This window comes from Rhea americana, unplaced genomic scaffold (genome assembly GCF_003343005.1).
Source record: "Rhea americana isolate MKP2758 unplaced genomic scaffold, rheAme1 scaffold_243, whole genome shotgun sequence".
Taxonomy (NCBI): domain Eukaryota; kingdom Metazoa; phylum Chordata; class Aves; order Rheiformes; family Rheidae; genus Rhea; species Rhea americana.
The window spans coordinates 994,086-1,015,436 of record NW_028186361.1 but is presented as its reverse complement, the minus strand read 5'-3'; the positions used below and the strand labels follow the sequence as shown (position 1 = coordinate 1,015,436).

General features: G+C 36.8%; 1 protein-coding gene across 1 annotated transcript in view; it reads right to left on the bottom strand.

Moving 5' to 3' along the window:
* REV3L (REV3 like, DNA directed polymerase zeta catalytic subunit) overlaps positions 1 to 21,351 on the bottom strand; it is a 77,252-nt gene that overhangs the window by 24,199 nt on the left and 31,702 nt on the right. Inside the window, exons 13-18 of the mRNA XM_085306630.1 lie at positions 16,783 to 20,977; positions 15,453 to 16,429; positions 14,753 to 14,835; positions 13,789 to 13,914; positions 11,991 to 12,183; positions 9,448 to 9,559 (exon numbers count right to left, since the gene is read on the bottom strand). Of these exons, the coding sequence (XP_085162756.1) occupies positions 9,448 to 9,559; positions 11,991 to 12,183; positions 13,789 to 13,914; positions 14,753 to 14,835; positions 15,453 to 16,429; positions 16,783 to 20,977 (5,686 nt within the window). The remainder of the gene's footprint in view (positions 1 to 9,447; positions 9,560 to 11,990; positions 12,184 to 13,788; positions 13,915 to 14,752; positions 14,836 to 15,452; positions 16,430 to 16,782; positions 20,978 to 21,351) is intronic.

Here is a 21,351-nt window from a genome sequence, read left to right as displayed (position 1 = left end):
TAATATTTAAAACACAGACAACCTTCCTACAAACTTGTAGGATTTTCTATAATGTACAACTGAAACATTTTTTAGAAAGAGTATTTTCATAGGGAAAAGTATTTTTTACRCTATTTCTGTCTTTAGAAATAAAGAACAATTATCTGGATCTAATCAGCTTTTAGAGATGCTATATTGATCATAACTATAACCCGACTACTGGCACAGGACAGATTTAMAATAAAATATAATCCAGTAGCTTCAAACTTTGTTACACTATTTTTGCTTATAAAATAGAAAAGTTCACCTTTGAGGAAGGTGTTKTTAATGCTTTTACTGTTGCTGCCTAAACAACAGCCCTGTGAGAAAAGACGCAATTTGCTACTAAGATGAGTGAATGCTTTGCAAATACCAGCATGTCATGCTTACTGCAATGTAGTTAATAATAATCAGAGGACACTTCTAGTCCTAAAGGGTAACTCTTCTTATTGAGAAAGTTACAATTCACAGTTGAGTAATCTGTCAAAACTGAAACATGGAGAAAAGCAACTATATGCACCTGTTCTATTTAAATCCCTCTAGTTTTAAGTTAAACAACTTCCGTCTGTAAGATGCAAAAGAAAAGCTCATTTAATGTTGTCCCTCATGTTAGGTGGAAAATTGGGTTGGCTGAGGTATAAGACACAGAAAAGGTAGATTTTTCTGACACAATCACTGCCTATCTTCCATCTCAGGCTTCAGAGAAGAGCTGACCAGACAGAAGGACAAGCAAGGTGACTTTGAAGCCAATGCTCAGGTACGAGTTAGCTCGGAAGAGCCTGTTATCATCCACGCTTTGAGCAGGCATCATTAAAAACAGGAGTCATGGCCGAGGAAGCTGGTCACTTGCAGGATAGGAAGCTAAGAATTTTATTGGGCTGCGCAGAAAGGGATTGGCCAAAGTGACACGGTATTTCTATTATTTTTATACCACAAAAAGAAAGGTGGCTTTACTGGAAAGGATAGCTGCATCTTTCAAAGCAACTCAGTCAAGTGGGTTTGAGTCTCAGCAGGCAAGATTCAATGATCTGAATGACCAAAGGGCAGCCCTCAGGAGGTAGAAGACAACAACCTGAAGGTCCTGTACTACAGACTACGTCCAATCCTGCAACAAGATGCAGGCTTGTAGACCTTGGGTTTTGGGAAAAGCAGGGAAGGGCGCCAGCTTATGGGCAAGATCGTTGTACCTTCTGCATCCTTTAACAGATCAAAAAACGCCAACATTTGTTGACTATGAGATATAGGAGATACCCTATCCTCAAATCCTAACTTAAAGTTATATCATAGACATGACAAATGATGCTTCAGACTTTCATTTAATGGAAAAATGTCTTCCTTGCTTGAGTATCCTGGCCAAAGACATATGACAACTTACTTTAAAGTAGCAACTACTCTAAGAATAGTTTCAAAAAAACCCAGGTTCTCTGCACTTCTGCTATGGACACTATTTAAAAAAAAAATAAGAAAAAAGTATCATCTGACTTTTTGTTCAGCAGGGCTATGTCTTTATTACAATTTTGTATCAGCTAGCATAAGTTACAAAACCCACATTACCATCTATTTCCACCTGTGAAGGGATGGCTTTAATACAATTTTTGGCTAAAGCGAAAGATTATAAAGTAATTTTAAAATTTATAGCATTATAGAGATATTAAAAGACTAGACCTTTGAATTTGAGGGCTATTTTGCTATTTGCTGTTCATGTCAAATGAATGTTTCTTTGCTTCTGGATACAGCAAACTGAGCAGGAGTAAAGGAAATAGAGTTATTCATTTCTGAACTCTATTCTACTCATAGCAAACGGTACAAAAACAAAGCTACTTGGAACTTTCTATGAACAAATGAATGAAGTTAGCCTGCAGTTCCTTCCAGCAACAGAATCACCATGTCAAAAAGAGTTATCACCACTTGCTGTTCTGGAAAATACAAAATGATTGCCAATTAAGGTTCCAAAATCATGAGCAGTCTCCATCTAAGCTTTGAAATAAAAATGAATTATGTAATGGTTTAAATAGTCATAAAATAAGCTTGAAAAAGTAACACAATTTCATATTAATCCTTGCAACTAGACTATTCTGGTACTAGCATATTGCAAAATGTTACTGATTATTCAAAATTAAGGAAAACATTACAGAAACAGTAATTTATATTCATATTTTAAAACTGTTTTCATATTGTCCAAAATGGAAAATACTTGTAGATTTTATACAAAGCAAGACATTATGCAGACAAGTTCCATGACAGATGTGTACTTGAATGAGAAACTTGTGAATAACTGCTTACATGGTACAGAAAATAGTATCCATCATGCCACGGGTGGCTTGCTCTTTTAAGTCATTTCTGAATAGACCCCATCATACTGTTGGAAGCAGCATAYTGCCAAAAGTACACTTGCAATTACCATCTGTAGTGAAGGAAAGTTCRTCTGTATTTTTTTCCTTGCAGAAGAAGAGCATTACCTACCTCACTCTCTACTTAAATCAAATTTTAGTGCGTTATTGTATTATTCTTGCAAATATTTCTGTTTGTATTGCACCTGAATACAACATTTCATCACTTCTTGAGTTAATCTTTCTATTCACTTTTAAGCTAATGAATGAAGAGACCTCTATATCATCTCTGTATAATCTTAAGACTTGTTTCTCTGGTTTGCTTCAGATGGGAAGTTGTAAGTCTAGACATCAAAACACTACATTTTTATGACACTTTCAGATGCATGTCTTTTTTTTGTGAGAATTAATTGTTGAGCTTAACTTATATATTTTAAACAATTCTTATGTAAATCTACATTTAGGTTTCAAAGTTTATCACTCAAAAGATGGAAAAAAATGAGTATGCCAGCTCTGAACTCAGAATCCTGCTTGTACAGGTCATTTAAAGACTGCATATAGTGGCAAGTTACTAAGTCATACAGCATTGTTTTACAGTGTATTACTTGCTCTGCTTTTCATTTCCAACTAGACATGACACATGCATTAAGGGAAGGGTTTCATTTCAACTAATTTACACATCTCAAGTTTTATAAGCTGGTCTCTATTATCAACGGAGGAAAAAAAGACTCTTTCAGGTAAACTATCCATATGCTTCAGCCTCCTTTTGCAGAAAGGGATGCTATTCTTTCCATTTAATATAAATGGAGATCAGATTTACCACTCAGACATAGATAATGAAATGTAGATGTCTAAATTTCAGTCAGACAACTCTCATACAAAATTATCTACATGGAAAATCAAGATAGAGTAGCTAGTAAATTTAAATCAGATCCCAGTGTACTACTCGTAACTTCCCTGTAAACACAGTCCCTTAGTTTCTATGATTTAGTTATCCACTTTGAAAACTCRGATCCAAATGGTATCTTTCCAAAGGCATGAATAATGATAAATACACCACCAACAACTCAGATGCTCAGATACTGCAGTATTAGTTACATGTATATGTATTTTGCTTGTGTATCTATATACAATCAAAATGTGTATTTAAAAAAGGCTAGGACTAGTATTAACAAATTCATGGATACTTATGTATTTCCCATCCTAGTGCTCAACTTTATAATCAAAATAATATTTTTTAATAAAGTGTTTGAAGTGTTTGCATGTATTTCTGAATTATCTTTGGAGGATAAAACGAAATAAATGATATTATATACAAGTAGAACGTCTTTCTACCAAGTATTTGCAATGTTTAGATCCCAAACTCCTGCATTATAGTACCCAGGTCTACCTTATGCAACAGGATTAACAGACCTATCAGGTCTCTTTACATATAGCATGAGGCACATAACTGTTTCCTGCTCACTTCCTTACAAATCAACTTTGTCTCAATTTACGCAGCAGAAGTGCCCTCTCCTCCAGTATGATCCATGTATCAGGCTGCACAAACTGGTCAGCATGTCCTCTCTTGAGGCCTCCTGTGGTATACTTTTTGCTATTAGAGAAGAAGAGATGTCTGGAGCTAAAAGATGACATTGTTCTAAATGGTGGTAAGAACAGCTAGGCCCAAGGTTTAAATAGTATGGGGAGAGTTCAGTCCAGGTCTCTTTCTCTTTCTCTTCCATTAGGTGGTGGGAAAAGCCCATTTCATGTGGTACCCAAAGAATACAGGTTGTGAGCTAAAGAGGAGATAAGTTTAATATTTTCATCCTCTCTTTTTATAGCTTTATACAGTTTACTATCCAGATGGTCTTCATCATTAGCTAAGCCATTTTATTAAAATAAATTGTGATGAGACTAGCTTTTACACTTGCAAGAAACTAGTACATTCCAACGCTAATATTCAAAAGCTGTTGGCTAGGACTAACATGACAGGATAAGAGGAGTGCCTGCTAGTATAGAGCACTCTCTTTCTTTAAAAGGATGGGCACTGATACTGTTTTGCATGCTGTTGCCAGTCTCTCTGCAAAGATGAAGAGCAGTATTTATACTGGCAGGATTTAAAGACAACAGCATTAGCATTCAACTCATACGTGCTGCAGAAAGAAGAAATATGATTATTTTCCTTTCTAGCTAAGTTGGATGTGYTGTTACACCACCTTCCCCTCTTTCTTATTTGACAAGAAAGATTTGATTTTGTGGATGAACACTAAAGCTCACAATAATGCCTTCCCTTCTATTATGTATCTGCTTTTCCTGATTGCTACTTCTCTTCTACCTAAAATTAAGAGAAATGAGGGAAAAAATAGGCTAGACCTATGATACAGACAACAGAAGCTACTGTGCATGGCAGCAGAATACTTGGTGACTCAAGTACATACAATCTCTTTGCTTTGGACAATAAAAATCCATTAAGTTGATACAGGACATTAAGTAGAGATTTCTACAGGAAAACTCCTCAGAAGTTGATACTAGCCTGAGAAAAGAAGGTTAGATTAAGACATCTCCATTTTAAATTGGAAACACTGCTAGAACATTTACAGAAGAACAAATACAGCACAGTGTATCTAACATAAAAATTTGGTTAGCATCATGCTTTACAAGAAAAACATTATACAACATATTTAAATTTTAAGTATTTAAAAACAACTACATTACAAATCATTTATCCTCAAAGCCGTTAAGAAAAATCTTTTACCTTTATACTGTGGTGTTAAACTTTTACCAGAAACTATTTCCACAGAGACAAAGAGCAGTGGGTGGCTGGTGAATCTCATGCAACAGTGAACCTACCAGCTTTCTGCAAGCCCACTCTGTTTCCAAATCCTCTGAACGTTACAGAGATGGGGAGTCATGTGCAATCCCACATGAAYTGAATTCCCCAAATCTCCTCTCATGCTTGCAGGACCAGATTTTTTCCGCTGTCTAGTGGTATTTAAACTTGCAGAAGAGGGGCAGAATTTGTGCTAAAACTGAAGAAGAGGCCCAGACATTTAATTTCTCTTTCATGGGAATCCACTGCTCCATCAGGCTTGGGTAACTCTAGTTTTTCTGCTTTTTTTGAGTCTCTAAGACAAACGTTTTTCTGTAGCTGTTCTCCCCTCCTCCTCCTCCTTCAACAGCCAGCTTTCCTATGTTCTGTACAGAGTAGTTGATGGAGCTATGTGAATGTGTTTATCCATTCTTCTGCCTTTATGTTCAGGCAGAAAGGTAGTTCTATTTTGTTTTGTTTTCAGCTAGACAAATTCTTCCAGCTTTTCTCCAGCTCACTGCAGCTGACTCCGCCTGGTAAAGAGAAGGTCTATTCAGGGACCTAAACGACTTCTGGCAGCGTAAGAGAATCCTTTAGGACAGATCCATACCCAAAAAAGTGAATCTCCCCTACGTCAACTCCAAAGACTTTAGAGTTCCTGCACTTGGCTCTCCATGCTTGTAGATCATCCTCATGGGCTGCACAAGATGGCAAGGAGGCTGTTTTTCAGCTGATTCACATGCGTTTTGAGCTCAAGTCCTATTTTCTTGTTCACAGCCAGGTGGATCACTCACCAAAGAGGGGAAAACTGGACTTGGGTAGTGAAGCATACTCTCAAACTTCAAGACAACTGTCCACATACTAAGGAGGACCTTAATAACTGTGCTTCTCTTTGTTCCAAATCCATGCTGTTTATTCTTTAGTTCCTACAAGAACTCAACTCTTCCCTGTCTCCTCCAAACTCACCTATATGGCTCTTTGTTTCAGACTGTTCTCTACCTCTYAGTCCTCAAGCAGCTCAATATTTCCCTTTAGAATCAAAGAGAATTCTAAAATATCCTTTAAACTGCAATGCTTTCTTTTAGCTGCCTCTACACATATTTTGGTACCCACATTTATGAGTGCCCCCATTTCACAGCTGAATCACTCTCACTAACAATCTCCTAGCAATAAAGGTGTTTATTTCCCTTACCATTTGTACAAATCTGGTAGTTTTCAGCATAAATGAAATCATAGGTCATGATCCGAGAGAAACATTAAGGTTTTCTTTTGTTCTACAGACTCAAGATTACTTATTTTCATTTGCCAATTACCCCAAGTTAACTGGAGACAATGTCTATTAATTTCAAGAACTTTTAACCTAGTATTTACCTCATGGGCACCTAGAAAAACCCTGTTTATCTCATCCTGGTCATTCAGATTTAGTACTGTCTGGACAACTTCACAGTGGAAGTATAACTGAGTACAACTTCAGCTCATCACTTCCACTGAACTTTCTGGAGCAATACTGGTTTTCAATGAAAATAGAAAAGAGTAACTCCACTATGAAAACTCCGATTTGGAAAGCACTCTTCATTGATCAGGGCTAGTGGTATAGCGCATGAATAGAACATTAGAAAGCATTAAAGCCTACTGATTTATAGGTATAGATCTATAGTTCTACTTTATTTCAACATCTCTGTTCCTCAGTATCAACCAGTATGCTGTAAAGATTATTGGTGTAGATACTCTGGGTCACTTGTTCAAAGGCAACACACTTGCAGACTTCTGACTGAAAAGAGACTGTTGCGCTAAGAATCTCACATCAAACTAAAGGTGACACATTTCCCAAGAAGCACCTTCTCCTCTTCTCATCTGCGTGCTGGGAACAAAGATTTCTCTATTATGCTCCTCCAGAATTTACAACTATGGACAAAAAGTGTCAGAAACAAATATTTCTTGCTTTTTATAACGAGAACAGAATGAAAGCAAAAGCCTACACAGAAAAGTGAAAGAGCAGAACTTGAAACAAATTAATATATTCTACAATGTCAGTAAGAATAAGGCCAGGTCCTAAGAGAATGACTAGAAATGGGAACTGACACAATAAATCTTCAACTGGGCTGCATGAAACAACTTCGCTCAGCTGATACACTCTCTGCTCAGTGCACTAASAGGTTGATCCTGCTACTGATAATCAAGGTTGAATAGATATTCCGTCATTCACCTTGCTAGGTATCTGCAATTATGCTCTTTCACTCTTCCCTCCAACATCCAAACAGGCCAGAAACATGAACCAAAAGCAAGCTGTGGTCATGCTGAACATGCTACTTGCTCCTAAGAACCTATTATCCTCCAGCCTCATGCATATACCAATAGGCAAGACACCAATATCGTCCTCTACTGATAAATTAAAGTGTTTTTGAGTATTGTTCTATGGACCTGGAGTAGTAATACTTCATAACAGGTCTGATTGTTTTCTTTCCCTAATCTAGCAGACCTACTATTAAGTGGACCTACCAGAACAACCAGAGTACCTAGCTTATGCTAGAGAATACAGTAAAAGCCCCATCTCCCTCCTGCCACCCCAATGCTAAAAACAGCAACAGAAGGTTGTTTTAAAAAGAGCTCCTTATACTGAAAGTTTTCATTACAGTTCTTTGCTTACTCTAGAAAATACATTGTTTCTTAATCTTCTGGTTCATTTCCCACTTAGGAAGATTTTTGCAGTCAACTAATACTTATCAAGTATTTTTACCATACTTTTCCTTTTAGTTAAAGCTATCCTGAATCTAGACCCTTATTTTACACTCAAGGAACACAAAAGAACTTCCATTTAATCTAGGAAAAAAAATATTCTGCTCTTTGCCCCAGACTATGCAAGGTAAGGTGAAAAAATCTGCAAACTGTGTATGCGGTCCAAGCTTTAAAAAATATATTTGTAGGGAGTTCGCTAGAAGTCTGATCCCTTAAGTGATATTGCATAAATAGGAGAAGGAAGTAGACTAGGAAGAACTGTAAGCAGCAGCAGTTCTCCTTCCAAAATACCAGATCAAATCTGTTATTTTCTAGGAATAAAAGTTACCTAACTGAATCTTTGAAGATAAAGCGGTTGAGTCCAAAAGATACACTGTTGAAAGAGAAGATCTCTTAAGAAGAGACTTGTCAGTCAGCAGCTTGGTGGTTGGTACATTCCATCTTGAAGTACTACCAAACTGGCATGCTTTTTTTTCATCCGGTAACGCCTTCAGATGCAGTCTTCTGGTGTTCTTCAGTGATAAATACACATTCTAACTGCTGAGTTCTCTTGCATGCTCTTTACATACTTTTTTTTTWAAAAAAACAAAAACAAAAACTTCCTCCCAACTGCTGGAGGATTCTTAATTTATTGGCAGCTTTTTATTCTCAGGAGTTTTCCTAAGTTTGATGGAGCACTAGATTTCCACAAAAGAGAAAAATAAAATTAGTTTCCTTACCTGAATTTTGTCTTCTCTGAACAGGGATCTGCTGCTCTTTCAGGACCCACCCTGTGTTGGTTGCATTCAGCAACTCTTTTTGTATTCAGGCTTCATGGGGTTGGTCAATGTCTTTCTCATCAGAAGTTTTCTGGTTGGAGAGAGAGAGAATTGCAAATGTACTCTGCCTAGTACACTTTTTTTCTGAGCCTGTATTCCAGTAGGGTGATTCATAGTTTAAATCTGATTATTTTTCCTTGTAATTTTATGGCTTCACACATCTGCCAGAGACGTCTGCGGTTCCACACACTCACCAGCGGAAAGGGCCACCAAACAGGTCTCCCAGTCTTGGCGGAGATTGGGAAAACCAGATTTTTTTCAATCTGATAGAGCAGGGAGTTTCCATTCAGAGAAGACAAAACGAAGGAAGTAAACTAATTTTCACCTACTGGTTACTGTAATCTGTCCATACAAATTTCAGTATGAAGTATGTTTTTCTTGCTTTGTCACGAAGTCCCTCCCTTCTGAGGGGGGTTCTAAACCTCYCATCACTGTTAATATCTCCTATACTGAGGGTTTGAGAGAGAGATGTGTAGTGAATTCCAGGATTAACAGAAAAGATTACTTATATGAGTGATTAGTTTCAAGACTGTAATTCAGCTGCTTAAGAGGATCTGAATATGCTTGCTGTCAGAGAAAAGGAAAAGCAGAAAATATTTTTATTCAAGAGACCATCATGCTTGTCCACTCTAGAAATAAGCTTTTGAGGGAATCAACAACAAAAAACAGTATTTGAGAGAATGACAAGGGTTGAAGGAACTAAATCTGCTGTACCAAGCCTGAAAAATAAAAGCAGAACGTACAGATATGCTACCTTTTTACAATATTCACTACTTCCTGGAAAAGAGTTCTTTCATCAGTAGCGTAACTGACTTCTAGTCCTGTAACTCCAGATCTTGTGAGCAAGGGGGCTTGATCTCTGCTCCCTGGAAAATAAGTAAAAGAAATCATTAAATTTTAGAAGTAATTCCATTGCTTCAGTCAACACCATTGCTTTAGAATAAAACATACAAACAAAAAAAATGTGTAGAATACATCCTATTTTTATCTTCAACATTAATTATTAATACAACTAATTCCATGGAATTATTTTGTTCCTACTGGGTGGAAGAGTTGCTTCCTTTCACTTTGTAAAACTATACCACAGTGATAATCTTGCAGAAATTCCCACTGGTTCAAACGAGAAATGTCACCATTTTACATGTCAAGGAGTCCAGCTATGAGAGAACTAATTTTCAGGGCGAAATACTAAAGGACTATACATTATCTCATACAATACGTATTTTAATCACTAGCTTAAAATAGCATTTTGCAAAATAACATAGAATAGTCTTTTTTTTCAGTAAACTTATTATTAAAAACACTGGTAAACTATTAACAGAAACGGAAAATTAACCCAGCTAAATATAAAGACTTATTTAGACAGGAAGGTTAATACACAGCTTTCAGCACACTACCATGCTGCACACTTAGTGTACAGTAACAGTGTCGACAATGATGATGTATGTATAATAGTTAAACTCACATACATGCAGGAACTGAACATTTGTCTTTCTGTATAAAGAAACCCTCTGAATGATGTATAGTGTGCAACACAATACTTTGTCTTCTGATTTTCTTTATAAAACAGATTGCAATATCTCTGATTAAAGGCAACAATCTGTGGTTTTTAAAAGGCATTCAACTTTGACATATTCTTAAGATCTTCATAATTAAAAAGCGTGCTTTCAGAAATAGATGTTAAAATGCGTACTGTAACTTACAAAGCAATAATAATAAAACAAAAAGGGAAAAAGGTGTATCTCAATGCCAAGTCACTCCACAGCGAACTCAACAAGTTCTAACCAAGAAAATATTAACAGCACATATCAATTAAAGCAAGAAATGTCACAATAGCATGTAAACATAGCATTTTATTGCACTAACAAAAACAATTAGAACCTTTGTTTTTCAACATATTACTGAACCTCTTTACAAAAAGCTTTCTTGATTATTTATCATATTGGCATACACCTGAGGAGCCATAAAATTCTATGCTGTGACAAATCTTACTTAGTAAGGTAATGAAGGTTTTTTTTTAAAAAAAAGATAGTAACAAGCACATACCAGAATAAATTTTATTGAAAATAATAGGGACTTAGCCTAACATCATAAAATATCCACAATATTTTGAAAAATAAACTGGTAAAAAAAAAAAAAAAAAAGGAGCTGTTGCTTTGATGGTAAATTTATTTTTGGTAGGTTTTTGTCCATGCTTTTTAATTTTAGACAGTATTTTGTGGTTTAGTACACACTCACAATGCAAAAGAAACCTTAAGAGAAAGACTTTTTATTTTATTTTTTTTTTACTAGCCTAAACCAGTGGTACTCAACCTTTAACAGCTGGAGAGCCACTTCTTTGTTAAATGGAGTTGTAGAGCACCATAAAAAAAATCAAGTATCCACAGTGTGATTTTTTTTTCCATCATGACACTTCAATGTGTGATGATGCTGCCTCATCATCATCACATATTGATACATCACGACATGACACATTAGCATCCCCTCTCCCAGCAGCATTCTGTCTTCAACCCCTTCTGGCTGCTAGGAAGAAAGAGTGGGGAGGAGGGGTGGAAGGGCAAAAGGGCGAGTTTTTCCCCATTCTGCCCCACGGCTGCTGGGCTGGAGGTGATCTCTACTCTTACCTGTGGGGGGGATCCCAGCAGCTCCTTTTCTTTCCCCCTATGGGAGGGGGAACTTCAGCGACTCCCACACTGCTGGTCCATTTGCACAGTGCTCCCCGCGCTGCCTGATAGAGTGGAGCGCCGATCAGATGCCTACATTGCGAGAGCCGCCTGTAGGGCCATGAAGAGCCACATCCGGCTCTAGAGCCACAGGTTGAGTATCACTGGTCTAAACAAAGCCAAAAAGGTACAATAGAATAAGGGCCCCTGTTTAGATCCTAAAAGGATCAGATAAAACCACAAAAATAACCCTTAAGTAAAATATAAAACATACTGTCTTGCTTTAACATTTTCTACTTGTAGCTATCCAGCAACTTGAGCAGGAAACTAAGGCAGGTTTTCCTCTTTATACTTCTAGAACACTGCAAGAGCTTGTCCACAAATACGCAAACAAAGATATTTTCCACATGCGTATAATATTTGTGGTTTACAGCCCATGCAATGATTCTTAGGAAGATATAAGCAGGAAAACTCTATGTTTAATATGGTCATTCATCCAATAGTCAACAAGACAAAATTAAATGAGCTAAATAGCAATACACATACTCTATTACATTTTGCTTGCTACTGTTTGATTATTATGAAATAAGCATTTTTGTAAGTAAGGTACATTAAGAAAAAAAGAAATAGGAACCTTGGCTTGAGAGTGTCCTGTCTCTATCAATCACTATAGCACCAGTGATTTCTTTTTTATCAGTATTTGGCAGTGCTGTGTCTGATGAGATGCAATAGAATAAAGCACAAATAGGATCAAACTCTGGGTCTGGCTCCAAATCTCTTCTGGTTCGAGCATGTAACTCCATACTGATGAGTGTAAGATGTTGGACCTACCAATAAATAAATACAATAAATTAGTATGTTTTGGAGTTTTATTCAAATATATTTCAGAGAAGATTATTAACACAAACAAATTCATTGCAGGCAATGGCATGATATATTTATACAGTCATCTTAACACTGTAACTAACAGGCCATACCCCAAAAATTAACAGAAGTGATTAAACATGCATCTCTAGCTCTCACATTTTCACAAAAAGTGCTTTCTTGCACAGAAAGATTAATCACTAAATGCTTTTTATATTCAATTATTAAAAATAATTATCTTGTTTCTGAGTACTATCTCCTTCTATCAAAAGCAGAAAATACAAATAAACAGAAATACTAATTTTTAACAAATATTAAATTCTTATAGCATTTTCAAACAGCTTTGCATATTGAACTGAATTCAGTTTCCACACTGATGAGAAATGAAGTATTACTATCAATCCTTTATTCTCCTTTTCCTTCCTCCCCCAAGATATCGAAACAAGCATGAAGAGCTTAAATGACTTATGAGAAGATATGGAAACCTATCTTTCCCTTCACTGTTATTAACGAACTTCCATATTATTCTGACGTACATTTTTGCAGAATAGTTTGCATTAAAAAAGTACTTCTTACTATTTTTTTTTCTTTTTAAAACAGTATATCATAGTGTTTTGAAACTATGTTGGTGCTCTGCTGTCTTGCATAATATAACTGACAAACTGAACTACTGGGTAGTTAAGGGGATTACAATGGGAAGTAAAGAGTTATAAAAAATTTTTGAGCAAGTTACCCTGGGGGAAGACTGATTTCTTCTGGATTTGCATCCTGTATCATTACACACATCATAAAGTTTTACTATCAAGCTGTATCTCCATTTCCTACAGTACCATTAGTCCCTTGTGCCTTCTTCTACATCATCTGCTCCACACATAAAACTTCTATCTCCCCATCTCGTCTATAAGCAGGTTAGGAGCTAACCCCAAGCATGGATGCGATGACTGCCTGGGAGCGCACACTTGCTAGCTGGTCAGTCGGCAGCCAAACACAACAGTACTGTATTCACTTTGCATCCCTTCCAGCACTGATTTTATCTCTCATCTCAAATCAACCACTGATCTACATGAAAAATGAAGAAACACTCTTTCAGACATCTACTGTTCTGCTAAATGTGGCAGAAAGTGCCCAACAGGTTTGGAAAGTAACATGCAGAGATACGGGCAGGGGCTGATGGAATGATGCCAGAATCCTTATTTCTTAAGGAAATAATACATAGAAGATCAACTCAGTTTTTCAGTACTGTTTTTATATAAAAGTTATMATTTCTTCCTTCTGCCTTCGGACTTTCCCTTAGCTTTATGTATTTTTGTAAAATGGGGTTGATCAGGTGATCTCAACAAAAGTTAGTATTGAACTAAATTTCACAATACAAATAAAGGTATTTGAACATTAAGCTGAAACTAGTTCAGCAACTACTTCAAGTTGCAGACATCACACACTGACTAATTAAAGCCAGGGAAGGACTAAGGAGGAAAAGATTTTTTAATTCTGCCGTTACAAAATGGGTCTGATAAACTATCATATAATAACATCTAACAGTCATACAATAACATGTAACAGTAACTTACCTCATGTAAAGATTTTGCTTCTTGCAGGTTTTGCACGCTGACTTTAAAACCATAAGTGTTATTTAAAGATGGTCCCTCAATTTGAGAAGTCTCCCTCTTCGGAGCACCAAGAGCAGCAAACTGATTCTATTGAAGAAGAACACACACAGTAAAATATTGAAAAAGCTACAGGTTGCTAAATTCTTAAGCAATAATGTAAAAATTAAACACAAATTTATCAACAAAAATGTAAATGCTATGCTACAACTACAAAAAGGAGGCTTTCACCATCTCCTCATGCCATTTTTCAGCAGGAAGACAACAGCTGCATCATTCTTGCTTTCAGCAATAATTTTAATAAACACTCATATTAAAGGAAGAGGCAGTCTGAAATACTGATATTCAATTTTTATACAAATTCACATTGGCTTTCTTAGAAACTTGAGGACAGAGGAACCAGTAAGTCTCTATTCCCCTTTGAAGGACAATTCAACAAAACAGCCAGTTTCAGATAGCACTTTTTAAAGGTACTTCAGATAATTAACAATATGCTTAACTACTAGTTGAACAAGTATGTTAACAAACAAACAAACAAAAAAACAAACAACACCCTCACCAAAACCTACAAGTCAGACCAGTGATACACCTAGCACAGTGGGCTGTCTTCAGTCTTCCAATAGAAGCAGAAATGCTATGTAAGGAAACCATACAAGTGTGATATTTTCACACTTGATATTTTCAAGAAAATGCTTGAGCAATATCTGAAAACTAATACATATGTGTATCTATACACATATGTGCATATATAAAAAACACCACAGAAGAAAATTACCCATCTTTTAGAATTCTAAAAGCAAAGTTCAAAAATAAGTACGCGTTAAAGGTACCTAGTTAAACCAAGATGGAGATCATTTTATTTAGAAATAGAAGGGAAACTTAAAAGTAATGTAATAAAAATCCACTTGTATATTAAATCTTTATTTACCTTCATTTGTGTGGTTAGAAGCACTCTTCGAAGACCATCAGCATTATTTCCTCTCTTATGATTCAATTTCTGGGTTTTTGGTTCTGTAAACATACAGCAGTGCAAAGTTATTTAGCTCTTCTAATATTGCCTAGACATTAAACAATAAGCTAGAAACAGCTAGAGGCTTTTGTTTAACACTGCAAATACAAACTATTCTCTGCCCAATCCGAAACACACAYATGATATAAAAACAACTACGATATGGTGTTTAGACACATTCAGGAACGTATAGTACAAAGTCAGTAAGATACTGAACCTCACATGATTACCTTGAGCACTGCAATGTTATTTACACTCTACATTGAAACTTTGTTTTGAAAAAACAACTAAGCAATTTAGTCAACAAAGTTAAAAAAAAAACAACAACAAAAAAACCCTCAAACCAAAAATATTGTACATTCTACATTATGTTTAACCAGCACTTCAGAATTCAGACTCTAGGTACCATCAGGAACACAAGAATGTTCTGCTTCTAGACTTAGTTTCATAATTAGAYAGTTACTTCAACAATAATTTGCAGGCCTTTTCCTTACTAAAATCAGTTTTAATCTATGTGGATGTCGGTATTTTCTCATTATGTCAAAAGAAATATAATATCCTTCCCTACCATTTTCAGGAAAACTTTCTGTGTATTGTTAAGCTTACTTAATGCACTTACCTGTTGATAAAGGAGTAAAACCAAGTTCTTCAGGTACTTCATCTTGATTTTTATTCTGCATTATGGGTGTACTATGTAAACAAATGGATTCTGATTTTCCATGATCTTCACCAACCAGAAACGGGGACGTGTCAACATCTGTCCTAATGTTCTCTTGGGTGGATGGAGAGTTCGGTGCACTTTCAAAAGGTGCCACGTCATTTTCTTCGATAGAAGACAAAATAACATCCTGACTTTTCCAGTCTGCATCTTCTGAACTGGACTGCTTAGGATCTGGAGATGCTACTTGTTGCCAAGGAGGAAGCACCGGCGAATCTGGTGAACTGTAATTGACATAATAATCCTCCTCCTCCTCCTCCTTATCATGTTCTAGTGTTGAAGTAGTCTTGCTTTCAGATGGAGTTTTATTGGGTTCTGGATCACTTCTAGTATTTATAGAAGTTCCTTCAGTGCTTATAGGTTTATCACAGTTTTCCTTGGTTTCTGTTGTTGAAGGACCTACCACTAAAGCAGGAGAATCTTTTGTAGGCACAAAAGGTCTTTCATCTTCCAGGCTAGATAAACTTAAGTTTTTAGCTGCTTTTACTACTTCCATAGACTGGTCTTCAGATAACACTGTAGAGCTGAAATTCTCAGCTGACTTTTCCAGCTCAGCAGGGTTATTCTTAGGCAATTTCTTGAAATGCTCATACTCTTCTTTGGCATGAAGCCACATCTGAACCTGCTGTTGGCTTGGAGCACACTTGCATGGCATTATGACTATTTTTTTGTCTTCACTAGTTTTATGGCTATTAGTTTCTCTTTTGTTAGCAGTAGAGTGACCATAATGGGGAGGAGACACTGGTCTAGGATTTTCTGTCATTGCTGAAAATGCAGTCTTCCAGAGCCGCAGACCTTCTAATGAGAAGTCTCCCTCAAACTCAAGTAGGTCATTTGGAAGTCTAGTTTCTACTGTGAGCAGTCGTCCTCCAATCTCCCTGTAAAGAAAATAGTTTAAATAATTGTTTTGCTCTAAACTGCATTGCAGGCAGTCCTCAAGATGATATATAAACAGAGTAGCTAGTTCTCTCACAATGCAATTCACAYGATTTTTTTTAATAAAGCAAGAAAACAGACTGCCAGTTACCAAAATAGTATCAACCAATAAAAACAACTGTGAATGAAAATGGATACTTATGTGAAAGTACAGTAATTCTGGACTTCAAATTTAGGTGCATGAGATGGACTCTTTCATGCATTTATGCTACATTATAGCATAAAAAACCCAGGAATATATTAAGTTTAATATAATCATAAGCATATGTAGACAGAAATRCCTTTAATATACTACCTTGGCTTTTCTGGAGCATCGGAAGGATTGCTGCAAAACGGTTCCTGATAAACTGTTTCTGCAAGATCATGATCCAGCAAAGTTGCCATGATTTCTTCACGACTGGGTGGGGACATGAGAGGCTTAAGAATGTGAGCAGTACGAGGTGTAAAACTTCCATTCTTTGACTGTGAGGGAGAACTGGTTGATCTTGGTGAACTATCTGGAGTTGGAGTTAATGTTTCATTATTTCTTGAAACATACAATTCTAAATCCTCAGAAACTGCATCTATAAGTTCACCATCAGGAGAAGACAATATAGATGTAAAAGAGGTATTAACTGAATCAAGTGGTTGACAGGGTCCAAAAGTGGTTTCTTTTCTAATGTGGCTTTGAATCCAGTCTGAATTGGTTGGCTGAGAAAGGTTAAGAAATCTCTCTTTATTTACTGCACTTCTATTCAATTTGAATTTTTCATTTAAACAGACCTCTGCCTCTTGTGTAGAAGAGGTGTCTACAGAGTTTGATCTAGAAGTTGAAGGATGAACATTTTTCCTCCACTGGCTATGGCAGTGGTTCTCATTATTATCCAGGGAGGTTTTCTCAAAAAGCTCAGGGCTCAGAGAAGCAGATCTCATCCACTTACTAGAACTTGAAGCATGCTGCTTTTCTTCTTCAGATTTTTGGTCATTGTGACAGAGAAACTCATTTTCTGTCGGTTGCCCAGAACCAAGATCTTGAACTGCATCACTCAAGAACTTCTGGGGCAGATTCTGATCTGCTGGGACAAATTGGCTTGCAGAATAGAAACTGCAAAATCCAGTTTGCCCTATAGTATTAATGTCAAAGTTGTAATTGTGGTCTGGAGACAAGCTATCTTCAAGTGAGTAACAACTTTCAAAACCAGGGTCTGAAAAAACAATGGGGCTGTCATCAGACACAGAGTGATCAATATGACTACTTGTCTGCTGGCTTAAAGACTCCTTTTTGGAAAGTTTTGGAGCTTTTTCTTTAGGTTTGGTATTTCTAGGAGTACGAGATTTCCTTGGTGATGTGACTGATCGTGATCTTTTGACTGCTTTATTCTGTTCAAGGGGACGAGGTGTGCTCCCACTGAGCTGTGTTTTAACTGATAATGGCTCCTGTGTGACATTTGCATTCTGAGCTTTCTGCTGTCTCTTCTGGAGTAACTCCTTCAAGACAGCTAGGCCAGACTGGCCTTCACCGAAAGCTGACGGGGTCACTATAGTCCTGTTTTTATACTGAGAGATGGGTTTTGGTTGCATGGTTGTTTCTGACAGAGGCCTTTGTTTTACTGTTTCAGGTTTAAAATGTGACATATCCAAAATAAATCTCTGTTTTTGTTCCCAACTTAACTGTTTCACTGAACTCTTCAAAGAGGTTACAAAACAGTTCTTAGGCAACTGAAGTGGCCCAGGGCTTTCCTCAGATGACTTAAGAATAGAAGAATAAGGATCAGAATGCTTGGATGCCTCTGGTAAACACAAAATCTGTTGTTGATTAGTGTCTTTACAATGCAAATAGTTAGCGGCATGCAATTGATCCATCTTTGTTGTGTCCAAAGAGTCCCAAGTCTCACTTAATTTTCCAACTGGTGGTAAATATTTGTTTTGCAAACTTTTAATCTCGTCTACTTTTGCAGAGGTCTTATCTTTAGACATACGCACATTCTGTGTTACCTGAGTTGAATGACTGGATGGGTCAAATATATTTTGAATGAGAGCAGAATCCTTCATTCTAAATAAAGCACTTTGAGTCCTGGGCCTTTGAGAGCTCGTTTTTGTTACTTCCCTTCCAGATGTCACAGGAGTAGACATGAGAGATGAAAGAGGGTCTTCTCGCGGAGTAGATAAGCACTGTGTATCTATAGCCTTATCAATTTCCATCAGTGAATGAAAACAGCTTAATGAATTACCTTGGGTATCAGGTGCTGGAGGAAGCTGTGCTGACGGTAAATATCCTGTCGAATAACCAGGAGGAGGACCATCTTTCCGGCCGTGAAGTGGTTGAGAAGTGCCAGATTTGTAAGAAATCTCAGGCAGATCTTGATGTTTGAGCACAAACTTAACTTCTGCAGTAGAGCGAGTATTTCCTTTCTCATCTTTAAATACCATGCGCTTTCTCGATGATACTTTTTCAGATGTTTTTTGTCTTTGTTTTGTTCTGGGTTTCTTCTTTCCATCATCTGGTGTTTTGTCAGCCTGATTCATCTTTTTCTTTTTCTTGGTAGACACAGTGGGGCTAGCAAATTTTTTTTTACATTTCTTAACCTGAGTTTTTGCTCGACTATTTTTTCCAACACTAGAATTAACAGTCTTGCTGTTGTACATATTAGGGCCCTTACTAAGTAAAGCTTCTCTATCCAGGTTGGTCAAAATTTCTTCAGCTTTTGGATCAGTGGGAGACCAGCAGCGAGGCGGAGATGCGTTTACTGGGCTTGTGCTTCTCTCAGAAAGAAAACCTAATTTAGACATAACATCACTATAGTTGTAGTCACAGTCTTCAGCTTCAGCATTATATGATGGTGATGGAGGAGAAAGAATTGTATGAGTCCTTTTCCTAAAGGATAAAGTTCTTTTAATATTTTTATTACCTGTTTTCTGTGGTTTTCCAGCTTTCTTCTTGGCTGACTTATGTTTTGCTTTCCTTTTGTGACTTTTCTTTGGTGTTAGTGGATAAATAGGATATTTGGTTGCAGGAGAGTCAGGAACTTTTGGCCAAAAGTCCTTTAAAGGTGCAAGCTTTTTATATAAGTTCATCTTTTCCTCTGTGAGTACTACTCTTTCCTCACTAGAATCTACTTTCCCTAGTTTAACAAGCATATTTTTTCTCCCTCTAAATCTATTGATGATAATATATTTAATAATAACAGGTGGCAATTTTTTAGACAGTTTTCTACGTTTTCGAGACTTCTGRGACCCATCCAAACTTTCAATACTTTCTATGGGCTGAGGTAGATTAATTTTTGAGTTGTGTGCGACAAAGCTTGATTCACTGTCTTCCGTCTCATAAGTTACCTTCCGTTTAGTTCGTAGCGTGTATTTATTCCCGCATAACCCAAATGACTGCTCAGTTTCAAGGGAGCCATCTCCAAACTGACAGTCAGTACAATTAGCAGTACTTGTAGGCATTTTGTTTTCAAAAGCCTCAAGAGGAACTTGAACTAAGTCACTAGGTAAAGCACTATCCTTATCAGGAATGTTACTGCAAGCATTACCTTGTGTATAGCAGCTTTCCTTCATCGATGCAATATCATTTAAACTTGCAGGCTCCTGATGACTTATAAAACTGAGTTTCTTTTTATTCAGTTTCAACCTGGATTGTTTGTTGCCTTGCTGTAATTTATATGTCACGGGAGCTAATTTTTGTGGTCGACTGAGACAATTAGAAAGAACAACACTAGGAAAGAACATATAATGTGCTGCTTGCTGACTGAGGCTTGGTTTTTCTGCCTTATGCTCCTGAAATTCTTCATACCTAATTTTAAGCTTATTAAGGCCACCTTCATCAGTGTTATTTTCAAGTGAATGTACCACAGTTCGACTACCTCCTGAACAAGACACCAATTCACAGTTTTCTGTAACTGTTGCTGGAAAAAAACTATTTATACTTGCACCGCTGGGTTTTTCATTTACTTCAGAGGATATTTTTCCTTTGGAGTGGCTCAAATCGGAAAAGTTAAATGAGTTTTTACTCAACATGCTGTCACCAATGTGGCGGCCCATATGCATAAAAGAGGCATCCTTTTCAACCTTTCTGATGCTAGTGTACTTCCTACTAGGTATCTGTCTGCTCACTGACGAAATATCATCTTCATACTCAAAAATATTTTCACAGGAAGGAACTGGGAGAATGTCTTTCTTGTTACTTTCTTTGTGTGAATTTTCTGCATGGGTACTATTGCTAAATGATGTTGGATACTTTGCTGTGTAAGTGCTTTCTTTTGTAAGAGAATGGACAGAAAGTTCAGGTCTTGCTTCTGTGTTTGGTTGCGAAAGCTCTTCTACTAAGTCTTCATTGTTCAACACATGGTTAGAAAGGGCACTTGTGTGTTTACACTGAAAAGTAATTTTAGCAGAAGATGGGGGTTCTAGTGTAGCAGCATCTTTGTGAAAGATTGAGGTCTTTACAGACATTTTGCTTGTTGCAATGACGGAGGAGTGAGTTCGAGAACTTTCATTATTCAAGGGATTGTCTGAAATGGAAGACAGGCAATTTTACTCTAGTTTTCCTTTAAAAAATAAATTGAAGTCATTAACAATTTTAATAATACTCTCATGAAGGCCAGCCCACACAAAGAAGAAACAAACATCTCAAATTACATTCCATTTATGATCATGACCACTACAAACCCTAAGTACATGAGTTGCCTTATCAAGATCACATCACTAGTACATTAGTCTTACAGTCATTCTGTTTGTTACTCCTAAAGAGTAGATTTGTACACATTTGGCAAAGATTTCACGTTAGCTTTCTGAAAGAAGGCTTCTAAGTTCACTTTCATATAACCAAATACAAACAACTCAATTTTTAGAAAAAGCTAGTATTCTGCTTTGTTCATATGCACAC